The 17,708-nt window shown below is 34.0% G+C and overlaps 1 protein-coding gene across 1 annotated transcript; it reads right to left on the bottom strand.

Moving 5' to 3' along the window:
- Positions 1-6,280: 6,280 nt before the first annotated feature.
- Positions 6,281-16,087, bottom strand: LOC128989703 (mitochondrial 2-oxoglutarate/malate carrier protein-like). The gene is made up of 5 exons (XM_054411704.1): positions 15,879-16,087; positions 14,530-14,763; positions 12,914-13,115; positions 12,260-12,462; positions 6,281-9,753 (listed from the first exon to the last, which is right to left on the bottom strand). Exons 1-5 carry the CDS (start codon positions 15,938-15,940, stop codon positions 9,525-9,527), a joined length of 930 nt encoding a protein of 309 aa, XP_054267679.1. The 5' UTR covers positions 15,941-16,087; the 3' UTR covers positions 6,281-9,524.
- Between the last annotated feature and the right edge of the window lie 1,621 nt (positions 16,088-17,708).

Below are 17,708 nucleotides of genomic sequence, written 5' to 3'. Positions count from 1 at the left end.
AATTGTTTTGAAATAAGAGATAAATATTTATTTGAAAGCAACGTACTCAAACGTAACAGGACACGAAACTCGCAATAACAAAATCTTCAGATTTTGAAAAACTATAATCCTAATGCTAACAGGCAACTTTTTTCTTCACAAGAATGCTAAAATATAAGCAGCAAAATTCATACGATGAAAAAGTAAAAATCTGGTTTCTTCCAGATAAAACGGAATTTCTGGTTTTTAATTAATTAAGATAACTTTGAACTTTGGTACAATCTTTATCATGAGAAGTCGCGGCCAATGCTCGCCTTTTTACTACAAAGTTTCTCAATATTTCTGAGTATTGGTGTAAACACTAACAAGTCTATTTAAAAGTTACCATTGAATTTGTATTGCCAATATGTTATATTATTAATGAATGTGACTATTTTTGAGAGAAACATATTTTGAATCCTTTGCTGTTCATCTTGAATCATGTCAAGGACTTGAATAATTTAACCAGTCAAAGTTTACGCGAATTCTTTTCGTAAGAAAATTCCCTCATAAATATGATAAGTTCAACTTATCGTGTTTGGAAGCCTTGACTCACTGTATTAATGCTTCAAGGTCGGCTCTCTCGTTTTATAGTTATTTCAAGGTTTGTTTTTACATTTTGGCAAGGATTAGGAATTTTTAGATTTCAGTAAACCTAGATTTATCGTGAAACAGGTTTTGTTTTGATGAATCGTAATACAAATTTTACAACAGTTAGAAACCGTGGGGGGAAAGAGGGTTGGTAAACATAGATTCGAAATTTAGTTGAGATCAATTAACTAAAAAACTTTAATTTTCACAAAATACATTTAATTTTATTTAAAACATTTTACATAAACACGAACAGGGGTTTCTTTTATCTGTCCGGGAATGTAAAATGTTTTGTTAGGGCCTACTTTAGTAGGTACTTGTTTTTCATACAAATAACATGGGAATTTTAAATTCAGTTTTATTTTTATTTTCTCCTTAACCATTATGGTTATGGAACAATTTCTCCTTAAAAATGCTTCAAAATATTAAATTAATTATTCTCATTTTGGTAACCCTACCAAATGGTTTGGGAATAAATTGCGATATTTCATGTTTTTATGGTAAAAAATTTGTAAAAACCAATTCTTACGAAATAGAACCTCTACAAGCCAGCGAACACAGAATAAAAATTTTTATTCTGTGTTCGCTGCTACAAACCCCGTTATAAACAAAGGTTGACACGTTTGTACCAAATATCGATGGTACCAAATTTCATAAAGATTGTTATTCAAGTTCGCGCTAACGGACATATATGTGTCGATACCACTATTTTCCTTTGGGGCAGAGCCATTAGGAAATTTGTTCATACAGTAACAATACTTTTGACAAATCTAACACTCTTAAAGCTTCATTTTGATGTACCATATGCCTATATTTTTATTTAGAAAAACCAAATAACAAAACACTGTTAAACAAGGGGTATAAAGTACTGTTATAAAAATGAACACAAATTTGACTGTCTCTTTGATTATACAAACTTAAAGGTATAAAAGATGTTGCCTACAAGCTAAGTACTCGTAGTCCCTTAATGAGTGCAACAATTGACTAAAAGGTGAAAGTATTTTGTCATGAAAAATTTCTACTAAGGTTAAAACTCTTAATTTGCCAGCTCCATGTTACAAACCTTATAAGATAAACTTGGAATAAAATAACGTGTGGTGTACCAAGTTTGAAACACACAAGTGGAACAGAATTTTGTTCTGAAAACAGCTAAATAACTGTCACAAAATGTTGATTATGTTTGACCAATAAAGAGCCTAAAAAATTACAAAAAGTAAATCAATGCATCACATTTCTTTAGATTACTAGTTTACTCCAACATGGACACACCATATTGACCTTGACCACCAGCATCAACCAGATGCTACAAAGGTTTAAGACCTAGGGTTTAAGACTCAAGTTATCATCTCAAATTTTACCTTGGGGTGCCATAAGTGGACATAGTCTGCAACAGAGCTCTTCGTTATCTTGAACTCCATCATCGGTTGTCGACCTTACTCAACACCCTTAATTATCTACTATACCTTTGCGAGGCCTTATCTGAAATTTGCTACATCATCTGTTTTTTCATAGGAATAAATAAAATGGTTGTACAGAGTGTTTTTAAAACGCAACCTAAATTAATAACCGTAAGACACGTTTTAATGACACAACAAGCTTATATGTTGGTATCCCTGTTTTCTTAACTTCATTGCCGATCAGCTGATATGCATTGTTGCATAGTTACCTATGAGGTTAGTGTTATTGAGAGTTTATTGCAAATAAGACTTGTGTTTTGTGTTTTCACAAGCTCAAATAGTATAATATAATATTGTAGTTTCACGTTTTTTGGTTTTCTACGAATCCGGTTTCCAATTTTTTTACAGGTCAATAAAAAGTTGATTACAAAAGTTGGTATATTAGGTACTGGAATCATACCAGGAAACTTAATTTCAAACCTTACTTAGCATAAAATGTATGATTTACTTTAAACTATTCTTCAACATAATCAATGTAGAAGATTACATTAAAAGTACATCTTTGGTTTTTTACCAAGAAGGTTTGAAACAAAGTATTCAGATGTGATTCTAGTACTTTATAAATCAACTATTTATAGACTCTCAAAATTTTTTTGAAACCGGAAAACAAAAAAGATTGGCCTGAATCCCATACCAGCTCCTGCACCTGTTCGAGCTTGTGAAAACACAATGTTGAGTCTTTATAATAAATTCCCAATTACACTAAACCTCATAAATAAGTATGCAACAGTGCGTATAATTTGATGGGTAACAAAGTAAAGAAGACAGGGATACCAATATATGAGCTTGTTTTGTCATTAACAGTGTATCACAGTAGAGTTCTTGTGATTTGGGTTGTGTTTAAAAAATAACCTGTACATAGGAAATTTATCAGATTTTTGCGCCCAGTCTTGGGTTTGATACTGAGGGGTCTTCTCTAAATCTGCATCTCTTTAAGTCATATACAAACTTTCTTCTGACACCTAATCCCCGGTATTGCTGTTAGGATAAGAATGAGAGTATAGTTAAATTATCACATAAAATTTAATGCAATGAATCCCATACTGAGGATTAAAAAATTACTATCAACTTCGTTCTACTAAACCTCCACGCTCGCTGACATGAGAAGTGGTTTGCGTTGGAGATTTTGGTACTGTCTTTAAAAGATCACACTACCTAGTATCCTTGACTATTGGTAAAACATACCATGGATAAAACATACTCCCTGCTTAGTAGATTTGTAATCCTTATGGAACAGCTGAACTGAAGCCAATTTTATTGTTACTTCTGTACGGCAACTGTAGGGCTCATCTTTTGTTTACAATTTGTTTCTTGTTATTTCAGTCATTTAAAACTTCATTTAACCAAATAAAATGATATAATCATAAACAATAACTGGTCTCCTAGTTATATAACCAAATAGTAAAGCACAAATCATGAAATTAACCCTAAAATAATAGAAACAAAATTTCGTCTAGCCCAGTGATCAGTGTGGACTTACAAGACCTAGACACAAAAAACAAGCTTCAAAATTTACAACAGGATGAGGAGTCTACTTGTGTTGCTTAGGCTAAGCGCACACGAGCGATTATTTCATCGGCCGATCTGTGCACCATGTGTAGAATGGAAGCGTGGACACAGGTGATCGAGAATTGCGCCGATTTTAAAATTTGGGTTTTGCTGCAGATTCGTAGGCGAGGCGATTTTCGCCCGGAAATCTGTAACATATAGGTTGTTATCAGTCCGCGCACAATGTCGACTGAAAAATTGGCCAGTCGCTTGTTGTTCTCCACAGAAGTCAGTGAACTTCAGTGTGAGTTGTGTTGTTTTCTTTGCTAAAAAATACCACAGCTGTTATAATAAATAATGAAACTTTCAACAGACATTCTATAGTAATTAAAGAATTTTTTACTGTCATCTTGTAAAGTTTATGGTTTATAAAACAGTTGATTTGGTTTATAAAACTGTCGAACGGACCTAATATTTAAGTTATCTTCTTTTTTCTTTGATCTAATTATAAGAGCACAAACACAGGTTAATCCATCAAAATCCATTTTAGGATAGCTTAAACGCACTCGAAAAAATCCATTTCTCGACTAAAAAATCGCCACGAGTGCGCCTAAACATAAATCAAGGGCAATTTATTTTCGGCCGACTTTTTAATCGGCCGATCAAAAAATCTACCATGTGCGCCAGACCTTAGTCTATGGTAGAACTAAACTTTCCATCTCCATGTTAAAGTTGTTACCAGTTTTTAAAATAAAAATGTGGGTGGTTGAAGGGAGCCACTAACAGATTGTGCTGATGTAAGTTACTTTATTTATTTGAAGTTCATTGTTGGTGATGATGGTGAGTTAATGTTAATGTTGCATCTTTAAAAGACAAAAATACTTTTTCATCACTCAGTAAGTTATCAAAAGCAACAATTTTCAATAACAGCTGATATCAAAGAAAGTAGTTGTTTCCCAAACTCTAATTTAGAGCGTGGGAAAGACAATCAGCAGATTTTCCCTGGCTCTAAATTAACTTTCCTTCGCATCTCGATTAGTTCACCATTTATTCACTACGTGCGCTAGTGTTTTGTTACGGTTTATTTCAATGATTTAAATCAGCTGTTTTCATTGTTGCACAATTTAAATGTATACTGAAATAGGCATTTTAGTTTGTTTGCTGTGTTTTAGCATAGTATGTGTTTGAAATTGCTCAAAGTACCCTCTAACATTAATGATGATTTGATGAAAACAGCTTCAGAACTAATCCCCTTCCACCAGAAAAATCGCAGGAAAGATATGAAGAGGAATACAGAAAGTTTAGAAACTGGTACAAATTACAAAATGTTAAGTGAATTAAACTAATTAAAGTAAGTGACTAAATATTTAGTAATAAATTAATCTAAACAATCTATAATCATGAAACCATATATATACATTGTGAAGTATATTTTCAATGATAAAGAGTGGTCTAAGACTATTTTTTTAATGCTACTGAGATCTGTTATTCTGTATGTGTGTATTTTTGGTGAGCAAGTAACTTAACCTTAAAAAAGCAAACACAACCTAAATAACATTTTATAATTTATATACATTTAAAAAGTTAATCTGTCTGTTATTATAAGTTAAATTTTGGTGGTAGGAAAAATCTTGTGTGTATTACGAGCAAAAACAGTCATTGCCGCTCTCGAAATATATGGCCACACTCAGCTTAGGTTTTGTTCAGCCATCTACAGTTCTCAAGCGGCAATGACTTACTTTGCGCTCTAAATACACAAATAGCTTTTAGACGAGGTAAAATACTAGGGTTATTCCAAAAGCAAGGTCCGGTTAAGAAAAACTAATTAAAAATAAAAGTTTTATTTACATTCCTTGTATATTTGTCGGTTTTTCTGCATAGTTTCCATGTTTATTCAAACATTTGTCATATCGATCAACAAGCTTTTGAATGCCTAAGTTGTAGAAATCGACCGCCTGGGAAGATGACCAGTTAAAAACTGCTTTTTTCACTTCATCATCTGTGTCCAAGCGCTTGCCGCCAGGAAACTTTTTTAGGAAGCGAAACTAGTGGAAATCGAAAAGTGGAAAACAAGTGGAGATCTGAAATAGTGAATCGTCAATCTTCACGAATCTTTTGGTCAACCGCACTGACCAAATCTTCTGAAATCACTGATGGTCGGCCAGACCAAGATTCATCATGCACATTTTCTTGTACTTCTATAAAAGCTCACACCCACTTGCCTACTTTACTGTCACTCATTATGTTAGGACCGTAACTTCAGTAATCAGCCTGAAACGTTTCTTGCAGACAAAAACCGTATCACTGCCCTTACTTCACAATCGGCGGGCCGATCAATTGTCTTAAACATTGTGAACTGACACTATAAACAGAAGACAGCAACAATAACAACACTAATGGCGGAGTTTGACGTGCAAGGCTTGCTGGGAGTCAGCGTGCATGTGTTTTTTGTCCTTGGCGACCACTTCAAATAGTTACAGCGAATCAGACCTTACTTTTGGAATAATCCTCGAACAATGTTTACTGCTTAAACATACATAAAAGATAAAAAAAAATTATGTTTAATGTAAAAGTGAAATACAATTGTGACAAGGACTTGTACGATAATAGCTGCAGACCAACATAGACGTTCAGATATACCCAGGTCAGATACAAGGAGTTTTACTGTGCTCTTTTGCTCTTCGAAAAACTATTAGTTCCTAATGAAAATGATACAACACTTAAACTGCATTTAAGGTATTTATTTACAAATATATGTTAAGGTTTACAACATATAAAAACACAGCACTATTAGATTTTAACAGATAACTTGTAACAATAACAATTTTTGTAAATAATAAATCTACTAATTTCAAACTTTGTTCCTAAAAAACTATTTAGTCACAGTCACACATTTCCTACAAGAATGTTGAACTTTTTAAATAATATTACTGTAAACTATAAGTTCATTATTGAACATTATAACAATCATTTCGGTAGATACCCTCTTGTTTGAACGATTTAGGACCGGAACTACAAAGAATTTAGGTACAGAGAAAACAAGCTTAATGGACATCCGTGCGCTTTCAGCACTGGTATGTTGGGGCGGAAATATACTTGTGACGAGCACTGTGCAGAAATTCCTATTGCACAAGACGTAGAGTCTACCTCCGTGAGCCTTGTAGTACATGAAGGTGAGGGGGGTAGTGCGGGACCTGGCCCTAGACACCAGCACTAGTGCTAGACGCCACTTAAGTGTACCATGGAATGTATCCTCTGGTACTTACTTCTCTGAGTCGGAACTTAAGCCAAAACTGAATTTTGTTACTTGCTGAGTTATGTTTTTTTTATTAAGAGGGAGGGGTTCAATTTCCGTCTTATCCCCAAAGGTTTTAGGAGTTTTGACCACCTTCTGTTAAAAACGTTCAGTGTGAAACATCATAAAAACTAGGACACATATACTAGGAGCGAACAGTACCAGAAGATTGTTTTTTGCGAATCTATGTACAAAGTGAGTGTGTGAACCACTTGCAAGCGTAAACCAAACCATCTGAAGTCCAAATCAAACAGGTCCAAACAAGAAAGATTCTAATGATGAAAGTTGACAATCATTGTATAACTAATCTCTTGCCATGTACAACTAAAGCGACTGACTGACAACTTAAAAGTATTTGGCAAAGCACCAAACAGTAAATCAGAAAATATCAGTTTGTAATCTACTTTAATTAATTAAAATAATGTTTACAACACTCTGTTGTCTTGGCTTGAATGTTGTTGAACATCACAATATTTGGAATCATATGTATTGTTGGCGGAAAGGGTATCTCTTTAGTCTGTAATATATATCTCTACATATTAAAATGCTATCAAATAGACTAAAATGAATCTTTTGTTTTGTCATGGTAGCAGAAGATTACTCAATGAATACAAACCCTTTAAGAAGCGAAATGCTTATGGAGAATAGTCAGACTGGAATTTTACTGCCGAAATGAGCTTCGCGCGGCTGCCGCTACAATCGCCCAAGCGGTGGCCATGCTACTCTATCTCTCTCTCTCTTTCTCTCAGCTGATTCTTTGTTTCACTCTCTCTCACTCAGTCAGCTTACTCGGCCGCACGCTCACGATAGTCTACCTAGCGGCCGGGGGCCAAAATTCAAATATTCTCAGACTGAATTTTTTACAAAGGCATTGCGCTTCTTATAAGTCTTGTATTCATTGGATTACTGGAGCAAGCTGCACAAGAATAGTCCAATCAAAATTGTAGCAGCTGTTTAAAACATCTATTATATTCAACCAGGCAAAATTTCTCAAATTGTATCTGACCATTCTCCTGCATAATACACTAACAAAGCATTTATGATGCTATAGCGCCTAGTTTTCTTAGTCAGGAAGCGATGAGAACCTCTTTAACAAAGGAGTGGGAGGGGGGGTGTGTGACATCACTCTTCTCTTGAGGGAACACCATTCATTACCACAAAGAGACGATGTGATTCCATTGGCATTCGTATATAGTTGATAGCGTCTCGGACTGGTATGTTAGAGGTCTCCAGATCGAATGCCGCAGGGGACTCAAACTTTTTGTCAAAGATTCTACATAGAATGTGAATACTTTAACTGTACATCTTTTGTTAGAATTTGAGGCATTCATAATTTTATTTATGAACAGAACAAAATTATTTTTTTTTTATTAGTAAATCTTCATTTGATTTTTATCTTATATCTTTTTTATATTATCAGCAAGTTTTGTTGGTTAGGTTAGGTTATTACAGTTTAATTTTATAATTAAAAAGTTTATGTTATAACTAAAAATTATAAAATAAATTTAAAATTTTTCTCAATTTGACATGAGGAGGGACGTTGTTGGAGAGCCAACAACCCCCTCTCCTACGCAGAAAAGGTTCTTATCGGTTCCAGACCAGGAAAGACGCTAGTTTTATGATGCCACTGAAGATAAAAAATTGTTTAGAAAAGTGAGATTCAATTCAGTGTAACAGTTTCAATGTAGTGAGAAAAATAAAATATCTGTGCACAGACTGAGTGCAGAATGCAAACAGTTTGTTTTAGTTGTTTGTGCGATGTTAACAGTGTTGTTTGACGCTGAAGACAATTTGTTTTGGCAGATAAAAATGTCTATAAAATTATTGAAAAATTATGCAATCTCATACAACAGTTTATTTGATTCATTTTTCAAACCAAGCATCTGACCCTAGGTTATAAAATGTTTCTCATTGGAGTGCATAACCTGTTCATAGTTAGCCTACACAGATTGAAATAAAACACTGCACAACAAATATAGGATGTTTGTTTTATCTCTGTATGGGCTTGTCTTTGCTACTACAGCAAACCTTCGTTAATTTAATCTTGGGTAAATTGAGAATCAAACGTCTAGAGGAAATGTAGTATATTTTAGGACAGTTTTGATACTATTGTGTAGTGAATACTTTTAACAGAAAACCACTTAAAACCAAAAAACTGCTGCAGCACTGTAAAATCGGCAGCAAAACTATTAAATTTACAGGGGTGAATGCCAAATGATAAAACTTCTGGACACCGATTAAAGAGGGTTTACTGTGTAAGTAACAGTATGAAAAATTGAGATATTTAAATGCACAAGATAATACTGGGAAACCAGATGCATAAGTCTGCATGAATGTAACTTTATACACTAAACCAGCTAGATACAGATATAGGCAAAAAGGTAAAAAAATCTATTAACACTAAATCATTCAAAGGCACTTAGCGGCAATACAATCTAGATTGGCAGTTTAAACCGTTATAGCTTAATTTATATCTTGTTTAATCTTACAGTAACAATACATAGCTCTGAGAGCCAATAGCCAATTGAAAAAAAACAATAAATCACAACTAGTTTACAAGAAGTTACTTGTCAACAATTATATTTTGGTAACTATTTACGACGTTTAACCTTTCCGTTCCTACATACATTGATTAAACCCTTCCCGTTATCACAATAAAATAGTGATTAGAAACATTACAAACCGGACCCTTTTCCACTCTGACCCAGAAAGTATTCGTTGTACGACTTGTTCAGCTGTTCAAGGAAGATGAAGGTGAGGACAGTGTGGGGTCCGAGTCTCGCGTAGTACGGAGTGAAGCCTTTCCACAACGCAAAGAACCCTTCGTTCTTGATCACTTTTGTCAAGACATCAACTGCACCGGTGTATTCTGGCTTGCCGTTGACAATTTTCATGTTTTGTATTCTGAAAATATAACAAATCATATTAGTGATATCATAAATTACGTAATAATATCTCATAGGAAATTACGGGGATGCGGAATACTACCCCCCGGAAAACCACCCCCCTCCCAGGTGAAACGTGACATCACGAAATCTGCCAAATAACCAATATGGTAGCCGTGCCCGCAACTGGAATACTACCCCCCCTAAGAAAATGTGATGCTATGTAATTATAATTTTAATTCAATTAATTTAGTTTGATTACAGAAAGGGCATGTGGTATCATACAGAATTTTTATATATTACAGCAAGTTTGGTTGGTTAAGTTAGGTTAGTTTAGAACATGTCAACGAAACTTGAGTGTCCGTGACTGGAAAACTGCCTCCTCAATCTCTGACGTCAACATGACAAATTTAGTCTCTAGAAGGCACTATAATGTTGTTCCTGCAAATATTTGAAAACTAAAATAACATATTTTAATACAGCTCAATATTACATTTTCCATTTATTATACCAGACAAGATAATTTTATCAGTATGAAAATTCATTTATTCTTTCATAGACATACGCTTTTGCAACATCTGAAATGTGTTTAAACGGATACTCGGTGTACATTTTTTATGTGTCAAAAGGTGGAGTTTTATGTACGTTGGTTGTGACTGGATGTTATTCAAAACCTTCATGTTACAATCTAATGGACTCCTTTAAAATGAAATTAAATTAAATAAAATCTTTGAAAATGTTTAAAAGGCTGATTAAAATATGAACAGTTTAAAAAATTCTTGTAGGGTGCTTAAAACAAAAAACAAAAAGTGGTTCAAATCATTATAAAATAAAACAAATTATAAATACTTTTTTCTCAGCTTGTGTGCATTGCAGGGAAAATCCACGCATACTGTTAGAAAGATATTTTTCTGTAGATGTGCAGAATCCCCTTATAAATTAAAATAGGCTCAAAAATAAGCACAAGAAATTAGTTAGAAAACTTCAAAAAATTAACACGGGCCTTATGGTTTGCCATAATGGTGACGAAATAATAACGGAACATAAACAGAAAATCAAAACAAATTCCAATCACATGTTCTATTTACAGCGTGGGGTGAAAATAGTGAAGTCTGTAAATTCAATATTTTTAGTCTAGTATTCAACCACTGGACAACCTCTAGTTCATTTTAAAGGATAACAATATCAACATATGTCAAATTCTCAGTAGAGTGAAACAAAATACTGTACTCAAAATACTCATAAAAAAAAACCTTGGTTTAACCATCGCGGCATTTAACAAAAACCTCCTAAAAGTGTATTAATAAAATGTATCTGATTGCAATAATGTGCTAGTTGATGAAATGGACCATAGATTAAGTTGCCACAAAGGTTTCAAATGACATCTAGCCGGCACAAATGTACATAAAAGTCTACCCTTTGGCACAAAATATTTACACTGACTATCAGCTTAAACACATTTTAGCTACAGCGGCTGTTTTAGTGGCTGTTTGGTTCCAAAATTAAAATCACTGCAAGTTAATAAAACCATAAATAAATACAATGAATTTTGCAAACCACTAAAATAACTCCTTGTTTATCATAGGTGTGGGTGATTGATATTATACGGATAAAATAAAACACATACTAAAGAAATAAACACTCAACAATTCAATCTGTACTTGAAGTTGAGAACTGTACTTTATCACATTGGTACTTGAATGTAGAACAATTGGTGAAAAAATCAATGAAATTGTCTTAAATAATGACAAAACATGTATTGTCAATAAGATGGATGATTTAATTCCAACAATATAATTTTTTACTTCTGTTTTTCTACTTACATTCCTTTATGAAACACAAGTCTGGATATTTTAAAGTGAGATGGGGTGAGATGAATGTTTCATGATTGTAAAAATTTACAATTTGATTTTACTTTTGAATTCATACTAAACAATTTAATAACAGTTCATTTCAGTTTTGTAGATATACAAACTTAGACCAGCTGATGTAAAAAAGCTACGGTACTTACAGAGCCTCACCCTATGCCAACAGTGAAAGTAAATTAAATATGTCTATTGTCTTTAGAACCTTTAAAAATTATTGACAAAGTCATAAAACAGCTAAAATTATAGCATAGTAAGTTAATGAATACATATAGCTAACTACACAAAATGAGTCATGTTACTATTCATATTTTAAATATTACAACTGAATAACAATCTTATTGTTAAAAATTGTTGTGTAGTGTTAACTACATGAGTGAACACTAGTGTTCTTCACGTAAATATGTGACATTTTTATGTGTTCAGTTGTTCAGTGGTATAGAGAAGCGGGAACGCATGCAAAGACAGCGTTCTCACTTTGGTTTTCTGAAGTCCTATATTTTATAAGCAGCTTATGTTTTGTACGAGACAATGGTGAGTATTCCAGCACTGAAAATGTTCCACTGCACCACTGCGTTCTACCCTCATCCTCCAACAATCACCTAAAAGTATGCCACTACATCCTATACTACAACCTATTACAGGAAAAATAATAATTACCTGGTTTTGGCGATGTCAACTGGCATAGACGCAGCCGTAGTGACAAGACCAGAGATCATGCTGCTACAGAAGTGAAGAAATATGTTCTCATTGAAGTACCCAGTAGAGAGCAGCGCCTGTTTGGCTTGAGAGTAAGACGCCAGCTGGGCCGCGTTGACTACCATCGCCCGACCCATCGTGGGGATGGCTCCTCTCCACAATACCTTGATGGTAGAACAAAGAGGATAAGAAGAAGTACATGTGTCATAGAACACACAGAAGAGACATAAAACAGACAATATTTTGTTCTAGAAATTTGAACGAATTGTGTTTTTGGCCTCTGGGGACATCAACATGAAAAAGTAATTCAGTCGTGGGTCTAGGTCTTTCTATGCCGCCTACAGTAGGCCCTAATAGCTTCTTCCCTAATTCGCTATAAATGAAATCGGTAACACCAGTATTTCTTTTTAGGCTTTCATATTAGGCCTACTATCTTATTTTGTAATCCAACATATACAATTACTTAACTGTAAATAAGCAGCACAAACCTCGCTGTCATAATTCAGATAAAAACTTACAAAGCCACCAAACTTCATTATAAACGCAAAAATTGTTTAAGGAAATAAATCAGTACCGGCAGCTTATTCAGCTACCAAAATATTTGTAAAAACTTACCAAGACTCCTTCTTCTCTCGCGATTCGCATCAATGCATTAAATACATTGCTGTAGTTACGACGCTGGTCAAGTGGTAAACGCCCGTCTGATGTCATACGCACCAACGCTACCTCTGCAGGAGTTCCAATGAAGGCTCCGCAAGCCCCGGCAACCATACCCAGACCCGCCTTCATGAAGAAGTTTGGTGGTGTACCATCAGAACTAAACAAAAAAGCACCTTAGGCCTAATTTATATCTTGTCTTGTTCTTTTTAAAATGTCTAAAGAGATCAAAGGAGAGTCCAAAGGTCCCTGATAGAGCATGCACATGAAATCTTAGGTTTTGTGTCATAAGATTTGCAATAGGTACTTTCCCAATACAATTAAAATTGTTTGATCATCTTGTATTTTCATGTTTGATGCAATATGCAAAAGTTCCATTCAAAATCGGGGTCTCACTAATTTGAATCCCTTTTATCAGAACGTCGGACTAATCCAAACCACCTGTTGGGGAACAAATTGTAAACAAATTGTATTTGTTAGAAACAAACCATATATTTTGAAAACTGCTCTAACTATAACATAGAAACCGAGAAAAGCCAGCAATTGTACATAATTTTTTATGGTAAAGTCCATGAATTGTAGCCTATGTGAATTATGTAGAGAGAACCTGGCAGTTTTGAATAATTGCCTACAGCCTATGACCAAACGTCCATGCATAAACGGCATTCTTCGGTTCTCTTCTAAGGTCATTGCGTAGTAAGAAGAACACAAGGGCGGGAGACAATTATTCATCGGATACTAAAAGATGGTTATTTAGCAGTAAACAAAATATATTTTTTCAAATCTTTATTTATGTTAAAATTTTGCTGCATATTTCTATCTAATCTGAACAATAAGGTATTCTGAACAGGGTTCAGGCTCAAACTTCCTGTTAGATCATAAAGTCTTTAAGAAATAACTGCAAACATATAATTTAATTATAACTGTTTTTATTTTCATCCAAAAAGATCACATCACAAAGACACAACCTCATCTGGAGGCTAAATCAAACTTTTGTAAATTTTTAAAACAAACCAAAAATTTGTTAATGCAGATTTCACTTAAATTAAAATGGTATAATATTACCTGTTTCCGTCTGTGATCCTATATTTGTTGTATAGAGCAACCGGTTTCAAGGTTATAACCTCATCTTCAGGCTCTTGTTGTCACTCTTGCGAGATCGTCGAGTTTTATAAACACACAAAAACACTAACATTGAAATAAATAAACCTCGAGACATTGACAGACGAAGACGATTAACATAAATTCGGGAACTAGTTCCACACACGACGCGGCACGGGCAAACGTTTTGTCATGACTGTCGACGCGGCACTAGTTCCCGAATTTATGTTAATCGTCTTCGTCTGTCAATGTCTCGTGTTTATTTATTTCAATGTTAGTGTTTTTGTGTGTTTATAAAACTCGCCGATCTCGCAAGAGTGACAACAAGAGCCTGAAGATGAGGTTATAACCTTGAAACCGGTTGCTCTATACAACAAATATAGGATCACAGACGGAAACAGGTAATATTATACCATTTTAATATTCAAGAAGTGATCCTGGACCAAATAACATCAATATGAGATTTCACTTACCCTGTCATTTTAGAGAACAACCAAGTATAAACACCCAGTCTTGTGGTTGTGTATGTTGCCTGTCTTAGCAATCCGGCTGAGAGACCCGAATATACTCCCACAAACCCTTCCTTTTGAAGGATTGCACGGAAAGCATGAAAGCTAGTCTTGTATTCTTTTTTGCCATCAGTTCCACTCAACTGCATTCGATTTTTTACTAGGTCAAGAGGTTGAACAAACAATGTTGCAGTCATTCTGAAATATTAATCCAAATAATAACTACTTGTCAATGGGACAATATTGAGAGCTGTAGCCATAGCCTATCAGCGTCAATGGGACAATATTGAGAGCTGTAGCCATAGCCTATCAGCTTTAAATGTATCAACAGTTATTTTTTTCATTTTGCAAGTCATACTGCTATTTTAAACATTAATTCTACAATTTATTAGAAGAAGCTATAAATTTGAAATTTTGGAATCAAGTAAGAAATTATAAACTGCTTTAAATAAGTTAAGAATAAAATAAATTGTTACCGATTCGGAGGAAAGAAGTCCTCTAGGAATAGGATGGAGTGTAATGAAATTTAAAATTCACATTTTTAAATGAATGTAATAGATTTTCATACATAAAGTGTTTTAAACGCGGGATTCCTAGACTCATCCCATAAATTTAGTTTATGCACAGGATGGAAACGGGATATGGAATAAAACGGAACTTTTGGGTCTGATACCTGTTTTTGTTTATTATAGGCCTAATGCTTTTAAAAAAATAGCTCCAAATGATTAAACTATTCTAGCACAATATTTTAGCAAGGTTTAAAGAGCAATTTAAAAATTATAGGTTACCTATATCAAAAAGTACATTCAGAATAGAATTGGGGCAAATAAGCACGATATAATGGGATTTTACATTATATTGTTGTACAGTATATAAATAAATAAATAAAGATAAAATAGGATTTTCTCGACCCGGTGAGAGGAATTGTTGGTTTTGGTCGTGCATCTAGTAACATCATGCAGAAACTTAACTTATTTTAAAAATTGGAAGAGCAGTTTAAGAATTGTTGAATGAAATATTATAAAACAAATCAACTATCAATCATTGAGATGGGGACGCTAACTTTGAATTATAATAGTGAATTATACAAATTAATCATAACATCACTGTAAAATTAGCCTAATTATCATTTTAATACAGGGAAATATCTGTCAAATGTTACACAAATAAATAAAATAAATTTATAAGGCAGAGTAGCACAAACTAATTTTGTGTTAGTTGGCTTTGCATTATCCAAGGAATAAAAATAGAATAAAAGGATTGATAAGACAACTTGTTTGGGGTTAATTAAAAATTCGTTTTGTCATTCTTACCCTGATACTCCACCAAAAACGAATTTCACGTAATTAGGCATGGTCTGCTGAGGCTGCGACATCTTGGTGTATATGAATTTTATCAACACTGCCTCGGAGTAAACTTTCTAATCTTAAAATAAAATGGAATGTGAACTTGAAATAAATTTGCAATGTTACGCAGAATTAACTCTAACCTCACTTCGCTTGTCAGTTTGACATTGACAGTTCAGCAGACAGCCAAGAAATGGAATGGACCTTTCTTTTTCCCCTTTTTCCCTCTCTCAGAACCTAACATTTCGCAAACTTAAGAAGTTCCATGTAACTATAGAATGTACACCGTGTTTATAGTAGTCAAATTATGATCGATCAATGAATCGTAAACATTCAATTTTGATGTCTACTACTAAATCTGTTGGTGGCTGAAGAATTATTTAGCCATACACTACAAAATAATTAATGAATCTTCATTCATCTATATATATAAAATCCAATGTATGTTTGTTTGTATGTATGTATGTTTTATTGTTTGTCCTTTATGGACTCCGAAACCGCTCGACAGATTGTAATGAAACTTTCAGGTATTATTAAGCATTATTCAAGGATGGTTTGTGTGAAGTTTGGTGCAGATCCATCAAAAGGGCTCCGCCCCAGTGGCTCTGGAATTTTCCATGTTAACCTTATGAGTACTCATATTTAAATGTAATTAAAGAATCTTAACAGCTGATTCAACTAATCAATTTTATTCTGTGATGCTCAATAGTATTGAAAAAGTTAATAGGTTTACCAACAGGATGCAGCATTATTACTTTTTTTCAATTTATGACAACAGCTAATTTGCAACCAAAAGGTGAGTGAGCGTAGCGAACGAACATCAACCTGGAGGCAAGTTAGCGTAACGAACGAGCTAAGCTGTAGGCAAGTGAGCGCAGCGAACGAGCTCCAACCTAAAAGTGAGTGAGCGTAGCGAATGAACTTCGACCAGGACGTGATTGAGCCATGCGAACGAGCTCATCTTAAAAATGAACGAGCTTTTTACATATAACCACATTAGGACAGGACGACGTCTGTCGGGCCAGCTAGTATTTTAATGTTGTTTATAGACAAGTACATCAACGCTCAAACATACTGCAGAAAGTCTGAGTCGCAAGCCACGGGCATTGGCTACAACGTTGACTTTGGATACTGCAGATAGATTTCTTGTCTTTTTGTAAAATCTGGAGCCTGCTTTAACCAATAACAATAACGTGTTAAATAGCGTGTGTAGTCTTCAGAGGAATATGAAACTGCTGAAAGCTGGTGAAGTGAAGACCTCGATTATTATCCCGAAGGTTGACGGAAATGCGCCACCATATATAACCACCCGGGCTTAAAACTATGAAATTAAAGTAATTAAAACCATTTTTTTCGAAGTGGCTTATTTTTATGAAACTAAATTATTATTAGCTATAATTTCAGTAACGTGATTTGTTAGATATTAAGGTATATAGATCTATAGAATGTTATTTATTTCTGTAGTTAATTATCCCAAACATTTTCACAATACTATTAGGTGTTTATAATGGTGGAAGGAAAATACATGTATTATATATTGATAATGAAAATATATATGTATTTTCCTTCCACAATGAGTTGTTATTATAATTTACAATGTATTTCCACCATGATTTACAATATTTATCGATAACTCTTCTTAACTGATTATTCATTCATACCTTACAGTATGAATACAACTACAACTAACTCAATGCTTTGCAAGCTTAATATTCATCCTCTATGTAAAAAGCAGACGGATTCACGGATTATTTTGTTTTTGTTTTGTTTACAACGAAACGACAAGTCGAACGCTGC

The sequence above is a fragment of the Macrosteles quadrilineatus genome, unplaced genomic scaffold, assembly GCF_028750875.1.
Source record: "Macrosteles quadrilineatus isolate MER2022 unplaced genomic scaffold, UCM_ALF_1.0 Scaffold_3__2_contigs__length_128488019, whole genome shotgun sequence".
Taxonomy (NCBI): Eukaryota; Metazoa; Arthropoda; class Insecta; order Hemiptera; family Cicadellidae; genus Macrosteles; species Macrosteles quadrilineatus.
This window is presented reverse-complemented; position numbering and strand designations above follow the sequence as displayed.